The sequence below is a fragment of the Cryptomeria japonica genome, chromosome 1 (genome assembly GCF_030272615.1).
Source record: "Cryptomeria japonica chromosome 1, Sugi_1.0, whole genome shotgun sequence".
Lineage (NCBI taxonomy): Eukaryota > Viridiplantae > Streptophyta > Pinopsida > Cupressales > Cupressaceae > Cryptomeria > Cryptomeria japonica.
Window position 1 is genome coordinate 146,254,589 of NC_081405.1, and position 18,505 is coordinate 146,273,093.

The following is an 18,505-nucleotide window of genomic DNA, read 5'->3' on the forward strand; positions in this document are numbered from 1 at the left end:
ATATTTCTAGGGTTATTTTTCCCTCCAAAACTATTTTGGATCAAGATTCACTAGATAATACAAAGTAAAATGAACTTAACTCAATAGCTCTACCATAAAAAGTTGTCCAATATGACATATAGGAATCTAAATTTATCCTACCTAATTAAATGAATTTTATATTTGTTAGATTATTAATCGTTCAACTCTTAATTAAATTCATATTTAATTAATTCAGTCTCCTTTTATAACTATTAATTATATTTATACTTAATCAATTCACCCTAGCTATGTTCTTCTATTTGTTAAATAAATATTTCAATTTATGTGATTTACTTCATTAAACCATGTTTTGATTTAATTCAATAAACAAAACATATTTGTTTAATTAATTAATTTTATCCTAAGACTCCCCTCTCACATTTAGATAAATCAATATTTATTTAAATCACTTTATCCTAGCACACATATAATTTAATTCAATAATTATTTTATTTTATTTAAATCCCCTCACCCACTTGCATTTTCTAGAAAATGCAAGTTTCACACTAACCCTCCCCTTAATCATTTGTAAACCCCTTATCAATAGCTTAATCACCCACCTAATTGTTTGTGCAATCCTAGAACACGGGATTAGGGAAGGGTCACTTCTCAACCATTAAGTCTCTTACAAAGCCTGCAATGCCTTCTCCCTTTTACAAGAAAACCCATATGGGCTTTGAGTATTCTAGCCCCCATTAAACTCTTGCACATTCCTCCAACCCTAGGTTAACCCCAATCCCATCAACTCACCCATTAGTGGATTCCTTCATGTCTTCTCAAGCCTTTAAGGCTTTGTCCATTTCTCTCTCAAGTCTTCCCTTGCTGACACTTGTCAACATGTGATTGATTGAGGAAGAGAACAGGGACTGAGGATCATGGAATCCTTGAGAAATCCTACCCCTTTATTAAGACATTCAATCTTGACCATTTATTCCCCATTTTTCTTGTAAAAGGAGCTCCCATTTTCCATTGTAAGAGGAGGTTGACTAGAAAGTATATGGAGGTTGGATACAAAGTGTTTTGAGGTTGGATTTCCATATCTCAAGGAATTTTGCATTCCATTTCCATAGTAGTACCACTATCTTTGGTGTTACTATGGACATTCAACAAGCCCTTGCGTACTCACCAAACAAATTTCAAATAATCAACAATCTCCCAATGTTCATTTTCAATCCTTGTGTTGGTGCTCAAATTCAGATCAACATTCGTAGAAATAAGATCGTGGAGAGGAAAAGGCCAAGGAAGAGCTACACATTCATCATGAGAGAAGTATCATTAGGTTTTATGTTTAGATACTTTAATTCTCTATGTTTGACATTAATCTTTCTTGATATGTTATTGAAATGGTTTGAATCCATGTTGCTTACGGTTGGGTTCATTATTTGAATGAATTCATGTGTTGATTTCTAACAAATCTCTATTTCCTTAGCATCAATACATATTTTAGAATGATATTTATTTTCCAATGCATGTGTACTTTCTTGTAACACCTATCAATGAAAATAAAAGGAGACAAGAATATAAACTAGTTCAAAAAATCCTCTTAATTGTATTTGTCAAGCTCATCATAATGAAAATCCTTGCCAAGTAATAGGTTATATTTTTTATTAAATAAATTTAATTATGTCAACAACCCATTGTACAATACTATAGGTATTATAGAAGAGTGGATTGAACTTCATAATCCTAAGAGGATCATTGAACTTATAGAATAAAACATAACATGAATATCCTAAATGGTCATTGAAACGTATTATTCTCTCAAAATAAATTAAGAAATCATCATAAAAGGTAAATGATGGATTATCCCAATTCTTGTATTCCACTTAACTACATTAACAATTTATATTATAGGAATATTAGATATAACCATATTGACAGAAAAAAAGGGATTCATATCCAATCCTTTAAACTAGTGTTAGAGTACTAATTTTTCACTGCCATTTAGTAATAACTTGTTTAACTAGTTGTAGTGAAAATTTACTAGAATGAGAGTTGAAATTAATCACTTACAACTATTATGATTACTCAAATAAATATCTTTTAAATGGAGAGTGTCAATGAAAATCAAAATAATGTCACTATCTCCTTCTAGCATCTCCACATCAAGAAACAATCCATTTCATAATTCTACCAAAATCAACCATCCAAAGCATAGACTTCGAGTGCACCTTGGTAGTGGATATTTATAAATTTATACCCACGTCTCTATGAACAATGTTGAAGCTATTTATGAAGTAAATACAAATATTCTCTACTGTCTCCTATGTTGATTTATCCTTTCATTATCTCAAAATATGATCTAGAAAAGAGACATGTTTGAGTTGACTTTTACAATGATATTCAATGGATATGAAAAATTCATATGTCTAATGGGTTTCACAATGTGAAATTAAATTCATGTTTTGCATCTAACTACAATTATTACTCTTATTCAACTTTGACGATTTGGAGTAATGGTAACAAATTGATTGATGTATTATTTGATGATGTAAAGGAGGATTTATATATAGGAGATGATGCAGTTCATATGGTTGTCTAACTAAATTGCAACTATGATGCTATACATAATAATGAAATATCGATATTAATATAACTTTAATAAAACTAGTACACTAACATCCTCCCTTTATTAATTTTTTCTTGCAAATGTACCATTGAATCCTCAAAACTCACCTTGCCAAAGGACCTTCCCCTCAAAGCTTTCATCACAGAACTTGTTGATTATATATATATATATATATATATATATATATATATATATATATATATATATATATATATATATATATATATATATATCTTTAGAAAAATATCTCTTTGATGAAACAAATCTTGAATCGGATGGAACTCCATCAAGCCACCCATGACCCTCATAAAAGTGTAGCTTGAAGTTGATTCTTGAGTTGCTCTTTTTTTTTAACTCATGAACTAGAAAAACTATATTATTGGACAAAAGTTTGTATTAAGCTTTGCAAACATGGGGCTCTTATCTCTTGACTCTCATAAGGATATAATTAGCAATTGTCATCTTATGAGCTCTCTGGGGAACAATCCATATTGATTTCAACACCAAGCCCCTTACCTAAATACAAAGATCAAACTTCGTAATATACGCATTATTCAAATCTCTCATATTCATTAATGAAAGCTAAAGGAAATAAAGAAAATAAAGCCCAAAATACTTCTCATTCAAATTACCCTCTCAAAGTATGAAACTAACTTGAGATGATGAAAATTGTTTGTTCTATAGTGTGGCCAACCTCCAAAATCATATTTATTATTCATTACCCTCCAAAAGTAGCACTAGAGGAAGTACTAAAACCTTCTATAAAGAGAGGACAAACAAAATAGACACTAGGGTCTATGTCAATTACCTTGAACTCCACACTATGCATTTCAGTACTTGCAAAAAAACATCCCCTTTACTCACTAGGTAATAAGCTTGCAACAAATATCAATTTAAATAGACATCAAACAAATTCCTAATAGCAAAAACCATGTCTCCCATAAAATATATTATATTTGAATGTACAAATGTGTCCATTTAGTCTAATCTTCCAGAATAATATTCAAAATTTTGAAGGCCCATGTAACATAAATAATCTGTGAGGTTCACATACCTGATCATAGGAAATTTTCAAACTATAAACGGCATGCTCAACCTCAAATGATGTACTCAAGACACTCAAATGGTACAAGATTAGAATTGTGCAAGCCACATGTATTTGTCATTGAAGTCTTTTTTAATATACTCTTCAAATGCATTTACATATAGGAGAAACATTAATGTATACCTTTTAATGTGGAGATAAACATTGCATGAATCTAACTCAGAAACACAAACCAGTAACTTCTAACAAACCACAATGTTGCATTGTTAGCGCATTAAAGTTATCAATATGCACCCAAGCTTTTCATAAACTATTATGAATTCTTCAGATAGAATACTCAACTTCTCTAATGAGTGAGGGTGTTCTAGATCCTTGATGTTTCCTGTTAAATCAAAAATGCCAAGCAATGTCAATATCTACCTCTTGGAATGCAGCATAGGATTCACATTTATTACCCTTGATGTCGTTCAAATTTCCTTCTTGATAAATCACATGCAAATAACCAATGTGCCTAAAAATATGGAAAAACACCCCATTGCCAGTCGCAGTCACAAGAAAGAGATATAAATAAATTCTTCAATTCGCTTTCTCTTCTGCAAATAACATATGCTTTCCTTTTCTTTCATATGCTGCACCAGTCAATTTCATGTATTGGTTGCTTCACGTCTCAAAGGCTCTTCATACCCTCGTGCAACAGACCAATCACCTTCCATTCGCTTCACAGGCACAAGAACTTGCAGTGCTCTGATACCAAATAATGGTAAAAGTTTGCTTGATGTATTATTCGTTGATGTGAAGGAGGATTTACGAATAGAAGATAATGCAATTCATACAACTATATAACAGTTGTAAGTGCACTGCTATATATAGATAATAATGTAATACAACTATTATTATGACTGCTACGCTAACATAGAGATAGAAGAACAACATTATCCATTAACACCACCATTAATTTCTTTCATGACTAGTCCAGTAAAGTGGTGGAATGGTTCTTTGAGAAACATAGCTCTAACATTGATGACCTAACTCACTCTTTAACTTTGATTTACATATTCTATGATTGACTGACATTTATAATTGTGCTTGCAATCCAGTTTAATTAGTCAAGGTAGGTGTCCTCCTTGTAGTTGGATGCCATATACATTTGTTACGGTGGGCCAGTTTACTCCCATTTTGGTGTCCACACCTCACTTTTTATTATTTATTATTTATTTATGCCGTCTTGACATAAAATAAATATTACCCATACATGTTGAAATTTTTGATTTGACCCTCTCGTACAAACTAGGTATTGGTTTAAACATTGATCGATGTCTTTAAATCATACATGTAAAAATATGGCATATATTTATTAAGTTTATATTATATATAAATAATAATTAACCCATCTAAACATTGAATTTCAAATTTGAATGCACCAACTTCTTTACAAAAGTGAATTTTTATTTTATCTATTATCACTATGTCATGCATTATGCTATGAAAAGCTCTTTTAGATAAGTAATGGAATCTCTATGGATACAATCATTCTACCATCAACTGTTCATTCAATGATTGCACCATCATCCACATGTCGATCCAAGAAACAAAAAGATGTCAAGAATAATGGGATTGTCATGAAACCAACAAAATAGACAAGAGTTGAAATCCCTAGTGCCCCATTACCCATAGGTTAAAAAAATAAAAGAATGAAGCTAATCAACTACATAATGCCCCTTTTGAATAATGTCATCTATTGGCTGAAACAAAGAATGATCGCTTGATATACAATGGACAAGATATATACTAGACATAAAAAAAATTCAACCGTGCTACTTTACTCTTCATTTAAGCAATCTCTTTTCAATTTTTCCTAGAATCTTACCTCAATTTTCCTGTACTTCAAAATTATAATAATTTGCATAATTTTTTAAACTTTGTTCTCTTATTTATGAGAAAATGAAATAAAATGATAAATATTAATCATTTATTTCATAAAATTCTTAATATCTACTAATAAGTTATTTGTATTTCAAAATATTCTATTTTGTATATTAAGTGCGTATGTATGTAGAAAAATATAATCTAATTGTAAAATTATAATTATAAGTTAAAATTTTAACACTAATTAATATATGAAAATAATTTTATCTTCATTGGCATACGTTTATACATTGCCAAGTTTAAAATAAATAATCCAAATATTCAAAGTATTAAAATAATGCAATGTATGAAACTATGAAAAATAAAAATAAAATCAGCCATTACTACATACTTGCAATTTAGATTTTTAACCCACTACATTTTTTAGAATTCTAGAAATCTATATGTAATAAAGAGTAAGAGTTGAAGGGATTTAGACATTATAGGGTCAATCCTTGGCTTAGTGGATGACGATCTATTACAGTAGATAAATTTGTAAAATTATTGTCTTTTACTCTAGTACACTTTGGTGGAAGAATTGGCATTGGCATCCTAACATCGCTTTTTGCAATTATAAGCTATGTTTGGATTATCATTGGTTCTCCTTGTAACTTTCTATGGTGTTGTTTTAAAATTATGGTGGCATTTGTAGTCACCTCTGTCAACTTAGCAACAACATTTTCACAACATTTGGTCAACTGTCATTCAGCCTAAACTTGCCCATTTCACCTAGTGTATTAATTTGCAAGGCTTGTCTGAGGGCTCTTTCATTGGCATATGGGGATTTTGGAGACTCTTTGCCTGTTCTAAAGGCAACCAAATTCTTTTAAATGCCTCTTCTAGTTTTTTCACCATGCTCAACATTTGTGGAATTGGTTTCATGACTTCTTTTGCTCCTTTTAGCTAAAACCATTTTCTTGGCACATCGTTCTTTTGGGGGATTATCATGCATTTATTTCATGTATGCCCAAGTTTGGCATTCTTTTAGGGTGGAGATTCTTTTTTTCTTCTAGAAAGATAAGAATGTTTTCATTTTTTCTTACAACTTTATTGATACTTTTTTTCTTTCTAGAGCCTCTATTTATAATAATGTTATGCTTTAGATTCAAGTTCAAGTAAATAAACTGATGCTAGAGGCAGCGCACCTCTAGGAGTTACTTGATCATAATGGTAGTGCCCCTTGTACCATGGCTAGGGTTCCCTTGGATAGTTCGAATTCTCGTGGTCTAAATTTTTGGGCTTGACATTCTTAGTCACTTGGATCTCAAGTTTCTTGTCACCAGTTTGGTGCCAATAGTGGCTTAACTCAATGATCCTCTACCTCTCCTCCATGTGATGGTTTTGCCTCTAACTGGCCTTCGACTCGGGTGGGGTCATCTACTAGTGGTGGTGGTAGTTGGTCAAAATATTCAAAGTGGTTTCCTCAGTTGGCTCTAGCATTTTCACTTATGAGCAATGACAATAAAGAGCAAAGAGAGACTAATACTAGCAGGGGGTGGTCCCTTCACAATGTTAGCTCAAACCAAGATGATGTATGGGGTAAATCAGATGACCAATATCATCTCCCCCCCCCCCACAAGTGATGTTCTTGCCACTCAAGGGGCTTTCTTGGAATTTTGTTATTTTTTCTTTCTGGGCACTGCTTGTGTGACTATGAAGAGTGACCTCATGTACTCCTATATTCTTTTTGAGGATGTTTGTATATATTATTAAATTAATAGAATTTGATGCATATATTCATTAAAATTTGTAAACTTAAAAAATATTTTCTTTTTTTATTGTGCTTTTTGAGAGAGAAGGTGAAATATGTAAGATAAAAATAACCAATCTTACAACATATAAAAGTTTAAATTAGAGAATGAAAAATAATATTATAATTTTAGAAATGCCACATATACTTATCATTAGTTATTTACAACAAATACAAAGTGAATTAATCGTATTTGAAGTGGTAGAAGCTATGAATGTGTCTTTTGTTTGTTTATGAATAAGATCCATCTTTAAGGTCATATAGTGAACTCATATAAAATATTTTAAATTTGTTACTACTAATTTTAGAATCAACAAATATGATATTTAGATCCAAACAAAACAGACCCCACCAACATATTCTACATTATAAAGAGATACCAACTTCCAACTTGAAAATTAGATCTTGTGAAATATTAACTATAGGGTGAGTACAATATAACAACAAAAATATGATCTATTTACAAGGTCTTTGTTATGAGCATTAATAAAAATTAAAATTATTTGAAATCATGTGTGCGAAGGATTCTTTCTTTCTTTACTAGAATGAAAATATGATTTTTATATCATAATTTCTAATTTCCTGCAAATCAACAAACGAGGAGGAGCTGTTCTCTGCGGGCCAACAATGGTCTCGTCAGGGCCGCCCATCCTTAGCAGTATTGTGAGGTTCCTTTAGAGGTGATTGCGCGGGACTCCCTCCATTGATGTATGGAGCTCTTGCTGGAGCCATTTGGAGCAATTTAAGAGCTTCCTCAGGACCGTTGGGTATAATAACTGGTTGAGCCCTTGAATAACGTATTTCACAAGTCAGCAGCGCTACCAAAATGAAAACGAACACCACCATGAATCGCTTCATTGTTTTCCTTCAATCGAATGAAAAGAAAGAATAAAAATATAATACATGAAACAGCCGTCTCTTATTACTCTGAACGCTCCTCATAATCACCGTGTGAGGTCCACCAACAGGACTTTGAAGTGGGTGCTGATTTCACATATGACATATGTTTCTTATCTTCACCATCTTTGTTCCCATTAACATTTAACTTCTTAAAGAGGCCTTTAGTTGGTCACAACTTTGAGTTTAAACATTTATTTGGACAAAAAAATGTCAACAGAAAACATTGAAAAAATTTCGATGTAAAATCTACGCTCTGGTCTTTAATATGGTTGGTTTCACGTTTGAACTTGTCCACAATCCTCGGTCAATTCACCTTGGGCCTACGCAACGTGATCAAGACAATACTTACTTTATTTATTGTAATAGTCTTCCCCACATGCCTCCCTTGACTAACATATAGTCAAATATATGGTTGACTATGGTTGACTATAGGGTTTGTATGTTATAATTAAGTCATTCACATTAATCAACATATTAAGACATATTAAGTCTACAAAATGTTATTTAATTTTGAGTGTTTAGCACTTTTAAGTTAGAAGTGTATTCTTAGTACCTTAAGCAACATATTAAGCCCAGAAAATGTCAGTCAATTGTCATGTTTAACACTTTTAAGCTTACAAATGTAAGCTTAGCGTGTGCGATTTAAGTCATTCCTAATTTAAGAGGTCTCTTTATAATATATAATTAAAAATTGGACTAACATAGATAATTGATCGTATATAAATTTTATATTAATGGAGTTTTATTATAATTGAAGTGACCCTCTTAATAAGATAATGACTAATGTGTTTGTTTGATTGGTTGATCTCCTCTCTTTTTTTTCTAATAATAGAAAATGTAAAATAATTACTTATTATGAATTTTGAAGAAAAATATTTCTTCAAATAAAATATGGTTAAATATTAGAGATGTTAAAATATATGGTTAAAAATTTAGCACTAACATGCATAATTTATGTAGAAGAGATGGAAGTAGATGTGAGCGGGAGAAGGCAAGAAGATGCTAGCGTTTCAAGAAGTCGTGAAGTTGCAAGGGAGGATGCAGATAACGAGGACGATTGTGAGGGCGATCGATTGGCATGGCTCCCTCCGCTTCTTCTTTTCGTGGGGGTTCCTTTGGCGACTTGTTTTACCTATTGTGTAGTTTGGCTAGCTTTGGTTGTGTGGCTTCTTTTAAATCTTTTTGGATCGATTCTCTTGATACTTTGACCTCTAGATCCAGTTAGTGTTCTAGTTCTTTCTGGCATAGCTATAAGGAGGGTTTTGATTTTGTGGGTTTCATAGGCATTGGGTCTATGGTTGCCAGTATTCAACCTAAGAATGGTGTCTAGAGTGAGTTCATTAATTCTTCCATACTCCAGTTGGTTTCTTTAAGGGTGTTGGATTTGGAGCCCTGTGTTGAGCCCCTTGTTGGGTTTTTTGCTTGGAGCCCCTATTCTTTTCCAAGGTCTATTCCTTACTTAATTTTGGATCCTAAGGATTGTCTAAGTGTCTCTACCCAACCTCCTACTTCTTCTATGGTGTGGCTTGTGTTTTGGTGGGATTTGGGTGATGCTCTTGTCTGTGGTGGGGGCTCTAGGCCCTTTGCTCTAGCTATTGGGTCATTTAGATTTTTGGCTGACATGATGCTCAGTGTCTTTGTTTGTGGGGTTGTTAATTTGTGCCTAGGGTGGCACTGCCCTAAGGAGGCCCTTTCTCCCTTCCTAACCTTTTTTGGAGAAAAGTGTGTTTCCTCTTATGGAAGGCTTTTGGGAATTTTCTATTGCTGATTATATCGAGGTGGGTGGTGAAGAAATCCCTACTCATGGGTTTTTGGTAGATATTTTGTTGAGTGTTGAAAATTTTAAATTTAATGAGGGGGTTTCAATGGTAGTTCTTTCTTTCTCTACATCTTCGAGAGGGTGTCTTTTCCCCTTGATAAGAAATGTAGATCCTAATTCTATGGAGGCAAGCCATGGTTATTTGGTGGCAGACCATGTGGATTATCTAGATATTTCTACTCATGTTTTGCTAGAGGTGGTTTTAGGTGCAGTGTGTGTTGGGGTTTTCTTCTGCCACCCTAGTCTATATTTCCTTTCTCTTTTAGTCTCTACCAAAAGTTGATTATCTACTTTGGTGTCATTGGGATCTCTTTGGTTCCTTTCCATGTCTGGTAATTTCTCAATTTAGAGAGGTCCTTCTACAAAAAATTTTGGGGTGCCTTTCAAAACCCACAAGATGTTTTTTCTTTCCTTGGTTGTGTTTGTTGTAGTTTAGGGGACCTTTTCTACTCGATGGCTTCGGGTTCCTTTCTAAACCCTCTAGTCTAAAAAGTTTGTGGGAAGCCTTTCAAAATATATTGCTTGTAGATTGTTCCCTTGGCTGAAGTGGCTCTAGTGAAAGGAGGTTTTTCAAGAAAATGGTTTGAGGTTCCTTTTTAAGCCCCATTATTCTTATTATGTGATTTTGTTGGGTTAGGACACTTGTTCCCACCATTTTGTTTCCCGAGTCAAAAAGCTCTTTTCAAAAGATAGACTATATACTTTTTTGGTTTTTGTGGTCTTGGTGGTCTCACTACTTTTGAGTTTATCCCTTTGTGTGCCTTCATGGCAATTTTGTAATAGTTTGGGCCTCTCCCAGTTTTATCTAATCAAAACATGCATAATTTATGTTAATAGGGTGATATTATAATTGAAGTGGTCATTCTACTATGGTGATGCATTTGTTTGTTCGCTTAATGTTCTTTCTCCTCTTTTAAAATTGAAACTTCAAAATAACCACTTCATACAAATTTCTAAAACATATAATCCCTCACATAAAATATTGCTCAAAAATGCGCCTTAAATTAACTTTACGAATTAAAATTTTCATAGATATTCATAGTCAATATAGTCATGCCCATGGCTACCATAAACTTGTCCATAATAAATTATTAATAGTACAAGTATAGGTTGTTCATCTGAATAGGAAATCTGTATCATTTTTGCAAAATGAAACACACCTTTTAGAGTGGCTAAGGATACATAATTAACTCTAGTAAAAAATTCTAGGTAATAAAGAATCTAGTACTAAGATAGATAGATGCTAATTAATGTACTCAATAAAGATTTGTTCAGATAGAAATTTATGGTTAGAGTTTATATATTAGGTGTGTCTACATAATTGAACACATTGATAGAATATTGAAACATCAATTATGTTGCTACATTGAAGATTCGACTAGGTTGTTCTAAATGGATTATGTGAATTTAGAATTGTCCAAAGATGTGAACAACACTACAAGAATGTATTTGAAAACCTTTAAAAGGAAGATATGATCCATTATGGGTGTCTTTGTTGGGAAACTTTTCTAATATTTATTTTGATATATTTTATAAGCACTTTCTATTTCATCTTCTAGTGTATTTTATCTTTTTGTTAAGAGTTGGAATCACACTTCTTGAGTTGACATCTAGTAACATCTCTAAAAATAGTTTTAGATTCTAATTGCCACCATAATACATATTGGATCCAATTGTATGAAATTGTACCTAATTTTCCTAACAAATATAGTAGGCTAAGAATAGGTGACTATTTCCTTAATTTCCACTTTCTATATGGGATTCTCTATCACATCTGTAACATATGTGTTCCTATTGGGTAATGATAGAATATGAAATGGGATGAAAAATAGAGCCAGGTTGGAGGATACTTTAGAATATGAAAGACCATTGTTATACTGTAGAAATGCCAAAACTACATTATTAATTCACTTTGTATATTTGGTCCTACAAAACTTATTTCATTTCAAATCCTACAATTTGTGGAGAATGATTGTATATAACCCTTTCTATTCCTAACAAGTGTTCGGATATATCTATGATAGAATTCATGCTTCCCAATACCAAACATTGTCGTGAATGTGCATATGTGCTAGTAGATATATTTTGAAAAATAGTCGTCACAGTATCCTACAAGAAGGGGATTTATATGAAATTAAATATCAAACATTTATTTGATAATTTTTAGGTCTATTGTGGTTTTCCATAAAGCAACATTCTTACAAGGATGGTAATTTTTTGAAACAATGTTTAGTCATCACCATGTCCATGATGGAAATCAATATGACAAAGTATATTGCATTCCATCCATAAACAAATAGGAAAACTAAAATGGTTAAAAAAATGATCCTTCACATTATGTGAATGCATCGTTCAAAGCATCCTTGTACATGAGATGAGATTCTACCTTATATGTAAAACATAGTTACAATTGTGCACTACATGGCTCCATCGGCCGTAGTTTGTTTGAAGCATATCTTCGCTACCAACATTTATCTCTCGTGGATATGACACTATTGTTCATGTTGCATTACTTTTCATCAAATGACAAGAAGTAAATGGATAAGGCATCATGTTTTTCAAAAGAATGCATCATATCTAGCAATAAAGTTTATGAGATACTATAGTGCACCAATCAGATGTACAAGGAATGGCATGGCCAATACTATACACCTCATCAATTTTAGGTTGGAGATAAGGTGTGGCTTCATCATTAAACAAATTGGTGAGAATTATTTTAAGCTCATTTTACCTCATTTTCTATGAATATATTATATTTTTAATATTGAGTTGTTGTGTACATATTTTCCACCATTGTTTGACACAATAGAGATTGTTAAGCATGTCCCTACAACAAAATCAAATCTAGAAACTAATGTTTTACTATAAATCAATTAAATCACTAATGTTCTTGTGGAGACATCAAAGAAGCAATATATCCCACTCTACCATGTGGTATATTTTAGAAAAAATTCTCACTAAGGCAAGTGGCTCACGAATGATCAAATTGTGAAGTGGGTTCCTCATTTTTTGTAAAGCATAGAGACAATGAGGCCAATTACCTCTTAGTGGGGAATTAATGATCCAATATAAAGATAGGATAACTTTAGTTGAATCCACATAGGAAAATATCAAAAATATCAAAAATCTATTTTTTTGGTATTTTTTAGGCTTCAATAGTTTACATTTTTAGAGGATTTCAAAGCATAATTCACGTTGATGACTTTCACTAGTTTGTTAGGAGGGGTACCACAGGATTCCTTTGAAACAACTCAAACTAGTTCAAGATTTTGAAATCTTTCTAATGATTTGAAGAAATCTACTTTTCATCCAATAGGCTAGAAGTTGGGGTATTTTATTATAGTAGTTTTGCAACTTACAATTTTTGTGTTTAATTTTGTCCTCATTGAAATATCCATTATAACTTCCAAGAATGACATAGATGTGGTGACCTCTAAACTTATTGAAAATGTGTAAATTACTCATATAGAAGCTCAAAAAGATAGTCTTTTAAGGCATGCATCTCTTTCCACAAATTTGTTTGTTGTGCTTATTTTTGTAGTAATTGTTGTTTTCTACAACAACTTACTAGATATTGCCTTTCAAGTTCTTAAAATGATTTTGAATCAAGTAAATATGTGACACTTTTAATATTTTCATCATGCAAGCTATGGATGTTTTTTAATTTCTAGAATGCAATATTCTGTTAAACAATACATGTAATTCTTTATGTTTATCTCAAGCATTACATCAATATACTAACTCTTTACAATAAATGCTCATACATTATATATTACCATTGTGCCATACTTTATTTTACACCAGTCTATGAATGTTTCTTTCTTTTTAGAATGCAATATTCTGTTAAACAATACATGTAATTTTTTTATGTTTATCTCAAGCATTACATCAATATACTAACTCTTTACAATAAGTGATCATACATTATATATTATCATTGTACCATACTTTATTTTGCACCAGTCTATTTAAAGTCTAAAAGGGGCAATATATTTCCTCATACAGAAGTGAAGTGCAATACTTAATCGAAGGTTACACAAACAATTATTACAACCCTTATGATTTAAGAATTGACTATCCAAATATGTGCCTTCTACTTCACCTTTATCATTGTAGAATGGGAAAGAGCTACAACCATCAAATTTGCCTTTTGTGTTGAAGAAAACATATATTGATGTAAAGAGCAGTTGGATACACAATGCAATCCTTATGAAGCCAACTAGGAAAGCATTGGCTGTCCCTCCACTAACCACACCTTCATCTACATGTCACACCACAAAATATAAAGATGTCAAGAGCAATTGAACCACCGCAATACCACCATACAAGTGAAGGGTTGGAATTCCTAATGCCTCTATTACCCTCGGCTCGCTAAGAGCAACAACATGGTGCTTCACGGAATTGGTTATGCAGTCATATAAATAATCAGATATATAAGAGTTGCATCTATGTGTATTTCTGATTTATGAGACTGCAAAGCGGCATCCCTGCTTCACAAGTTAAAAAAGGTTGAGGAAACTAATTTTGTGCATCCAACAAGTCAAAATAATTAAACAACTCTAGTTGACTAGGAATGAACAGAACGGCATATCTGACGTCATATAAATTTGGTTTAAATAATACAATACTAAACATCCATGAACACGGAGGAAAACCTCTGATGGTTCAGACACGAGTTTGAAGATATCTCATAAAAGATAAAGACCTCATTTATTTCGACCTTTGGTAGAGTCAGAGTCGGCTGATTTCACATGCACATGCACAGTTGTGTTGGGATCGAAAGCGGCTTGCAATTAACGCGAGGACTTCTAAACGGGTGGACGGACAAATATAAAAGTCTACAGTCAAATTTGTAACATCGGAGACCAATTGAAGATATACAATTTTTACAAATCATTGTCGTATACAGATTTGAGGAATTGATTTACTTCTTGTATTGAAGAAATGTTTGAGGTTGCCTTATTTGCTACGAAAATAGGATTCATTGTAATCCTCTTCGCCATTATTGTTGAGAAAACGGGCGTTTGAAGATTTGTGTGAGAAAATGGAGAAGATTACTTGCAAAAATAGAGGTCTATCTATTCTCCATGTCACCATGAACATCCTTGGGCTTTTTGTCTCAGTTTCTGCTCAGCCAGGTACAGAAATGAACACCTAACTTGAGCAGACATAATTATGTTAATGTGTGTTTGGTTTTCTTCAACTGATTATGATTTATTTTGGGGAATCAGGTTTCCTCAACATTGATTGCGGGGGGAGAAGGAATTCCATCGATTCAGAGACGAATATGAGCTGGATAGTGGATGCTAATTATGTAGATGTTGCCCACACAGCAAATGTTTCTATGCCAAATACACCATTCTACATGCAGTCTCTGCGTTTTTTCCCAAAGCCTCTGAATAAGTCTTGTTATCGGTTGCCTGTGAGTCCTAATGTAAACTATCTCTTAAGACTCTGGTTTCCTTTTGGTAATTACAAGGAATCCCAAAAACTTCCTAGCTTTAACGCTTCCTTTGAGACGGAGGGACTCCTTACTCAAAAGGTTCAGTCAATTAACTATGCGCAAACCATACAATGGACCAGTGAAAAGATCTTGACAAGTCCGAATGGTATACTGTATGTTTGCTTGATTCGGACCGTTGAGGACAGCGATCCTTTTGTCTCTGCAATCCAGTTGAGAAGTCTGGTGAGTGGGATGTACAGTTTTCAAGTGAGGCCAGGTATAATGTTGAGCTGTTTGGCCCGACATGATCTTGGTAATAATTCACCCGGCCGTATCAGGTATGTATCAATTTCTTGAACAAAATCTTAGGCGCATTAAGGATTGGAATCATGAATAAAAGATTATGATATAACTGCTCAGGTACCCTCAAGATGAATTCGATCACTTTTGGTCGTCAGATGATGATTTGGGTTTAGATTTCAATAATCTACCAATATCCAAACGTTTGGCGGATTTCTTCAGCACCAAAAGTAATAGCAGGAATTAATTTCAGCCAAAAGATCGGAGAGGGCGGTTTCGGAAGTGTTTACTTTGGCAGGTTACCTGATGGAAAAGATGCCGCTGTAAAGCTGCTCTCCTCCTCAAAACAAGGGCTGGCAGAGTTCTTGAACGAGGTAATGTCAAAGACCTAAATACACCTCAAATTTTGTTCAGCATAATATTTCTGACATACGATTGAAGATAAAAGATGCAAATTTAAGTTTTTCAGTGAATAGCGGGTTTGTTTTAGCCTACAAATCATTTATGTAAAGATTTTGATTCGACCCCTAATTGAACTCATAATTTTTTTTCATGATCAGATCAATCTTCTCTCTCGAGTGCATCACAAGAATTTGGTGTCTTTGATTGGCTACTGCAACGAATCAGAAGAACTTATGCTTGTGTATGAACATATGTGCGGAGGATCACTTAATGACCACCTCTACGGTGCGTTAATTCTTCATTAAGAAAACACACATGTTAATCTGAGACACACTGACTCATGACTCTGTCCTCCTCTAGGCTCTTTATCAAACACTTGTACGCTTGATTGGAAAGCAAGACTAGCAGTAGCTTTGGACGCAGCACAAGGTAATACCACGTAATGTCCCTTGTTTTTCTTCCAGTGGAGTAAAATCAATACAATAATATCTTGATTATTCATTTTTCTTAATGTCCAATGCGTTTGAAGGACTGGAATACCTGCATGTAAACTGCACACCAAAAATCGTTCATAGAGATGTGAAGAGCTCAAACATCCTTCTCGACAGCAATCTACGGGCGAAAATGGCAGATTTTGGTCTTTCAAAAATCATTGGCGATGAAGTAATCTCAAGTCACATAACAACAACCGTCAAAGGAACAGTGGGATACTTAGATCCAGAGTATTATAATTTACAATTTAAGTCTCTCTGAATTTATTTGCTTTTTTTTTCCCCAAAAGTTTTGTCCAAGTTATTGCATAAACATTATTTGATTTAACATTTGCTTTTGTTAATGAAAGGTATTTTCATACGAACAAGTTAACAGAGAAAAGAGACGTTTATAGCTTTGGAGTGGTTTTGTTGGAGATGATATGCGGGAGGAAAGCAATTGATCCAGAGCTATGCGAAGAAGAGCTAAGCCTTCTGAAATGTGTTAGATTTTATATAAATCACACTCAACATCTATCAATGCATTAATACAATCAAATTGTAGCGTTTTCAATTTAGTCAGAGCTGAGAAAACTGTAATTTATATTCATTTTATTTTCTTTTGTCAGGTAATGCTACATGTTGAGGTAAACGACGATGCTGGTGATCCATTGACAGGCATCATAGACCAAAGGCTGATTATGTCTGATATCGACATGAAATCTCTCTATCACATATTTGATCTATCACTGAAATGCATTCTGACAGAAGGATCCAAAAGGCCGACCATAACTGACATAGTAACACAGATAAAAGAAGCCATTGATATAATCAAGTCCGAATATTCGACAGAAGCGATAAATGAGCCTCGGTCCTCAATAGAGTATAGCTACAGCCTACTTGACATTGGCAGATAATGGTAAATGATGTTGCACCCAATCTCATCTCGACCATTCGGTCACAATCCGAAGATTGTAAGATTGTGATATCAAACGTTTATATGTGCCAGAGGATGTTTTCGGTAAAAATAGCTGGATTTGATATGTAGTTTTCTCTCTGAGATACTTAAAATTCTCTTTGCGAAGGGGCTTCATGAAAATATCTATAATATGTTTGTATTTTTTGGGGGAAATGTTATCCAATTTGACATTTTCTTCTCCTATCTATTTTCTTAAGAAATGATATTTGATAGGAATGTGCTTTGTTTTAGAGTGCATAATAGATTTCTTTCAGATGATTATATTCAAATTCAATGTTTCTCAATGTCTTCTTCATCCCAATAATTTGTGTGCAATGTGATGTTGATGCTGTGTATTTGGCTTTTATTGTAGATAAAAAATTAAATGTTAATTCTTGCTTAACTAAGACATTAGATTGTTACCAAGAAAGAATGCTCCTCCACCTATACATTTTCTATTATCTGCCTTCCTGATCCACATTTGTATATGTTGCTAGACTGAAAATTTCACCCCTTGAATGTCACAAGACAAAATTATGTAGATATGTTGCTAGAGTGAAAATTTCACTCCTTGAATGCCACAAGACAAAATCCAAAATTCTTGTTAGATATTCAAATTTATCCTTTTGATTGCTTGCACATGACTTTCTTTTGGTGCTGCTTGAAAATGTACCACCATCTCCACTTCTTGCATAATTTTTGGCTTTGATATTGTCTTATATACTAGGCTCTAAATCTTGCTCTTGTTGTTCAATACTCTTTTGACTTGAAGCTTTCTATTGTTTATTTCACATCCTAATATTGCCCACAAAGAGTGTTTTAAGGTTTAGCAATCTTTAGCATATCTCTTATAGTTTGTTTAGTGTCGATTTTCATTAGATTATCAAAATTTATATGGCACATTCTTCTATTCCATAACCATA

At 33.1% G+C, this 18,505-nt stretch overlaps 1 protein-coding gene across 1 annotated transcript; it reads left to right on the top strand.

Moving 5' to 3' along the window:
• The first annotated feature begins 15,053 nt into the window (after positions 1 to 15,053).
• Positions 15,054 to 17,541, top strand: LOC131027257 (leucine-rich repeat receptor-like serine/threonine-protein kinase At2g14510). Its single transcript, XM_057957275.2, has 8 exons — positions 15,054 to 15,147; positions 15,241 to 15,790; positions 16,051 to 16,126; positions 16,313 to 16,439; positions 16,515 to 16,583; positions 16,684 to 16,876; positions 16,996 to 17,128; positions 17,254 to 17,541. Exons 1-8 carry the CDS (start codon positions 15,054 to 15,056, stop codon positions 17,539 to 17,541), a joined length of 1,530 nt encoding a protein of 509 aa, XP_057813258.2.
• The last annotated feature ends 964 nt before the right edge of the window (positions 17,542 to 18,505 follow it).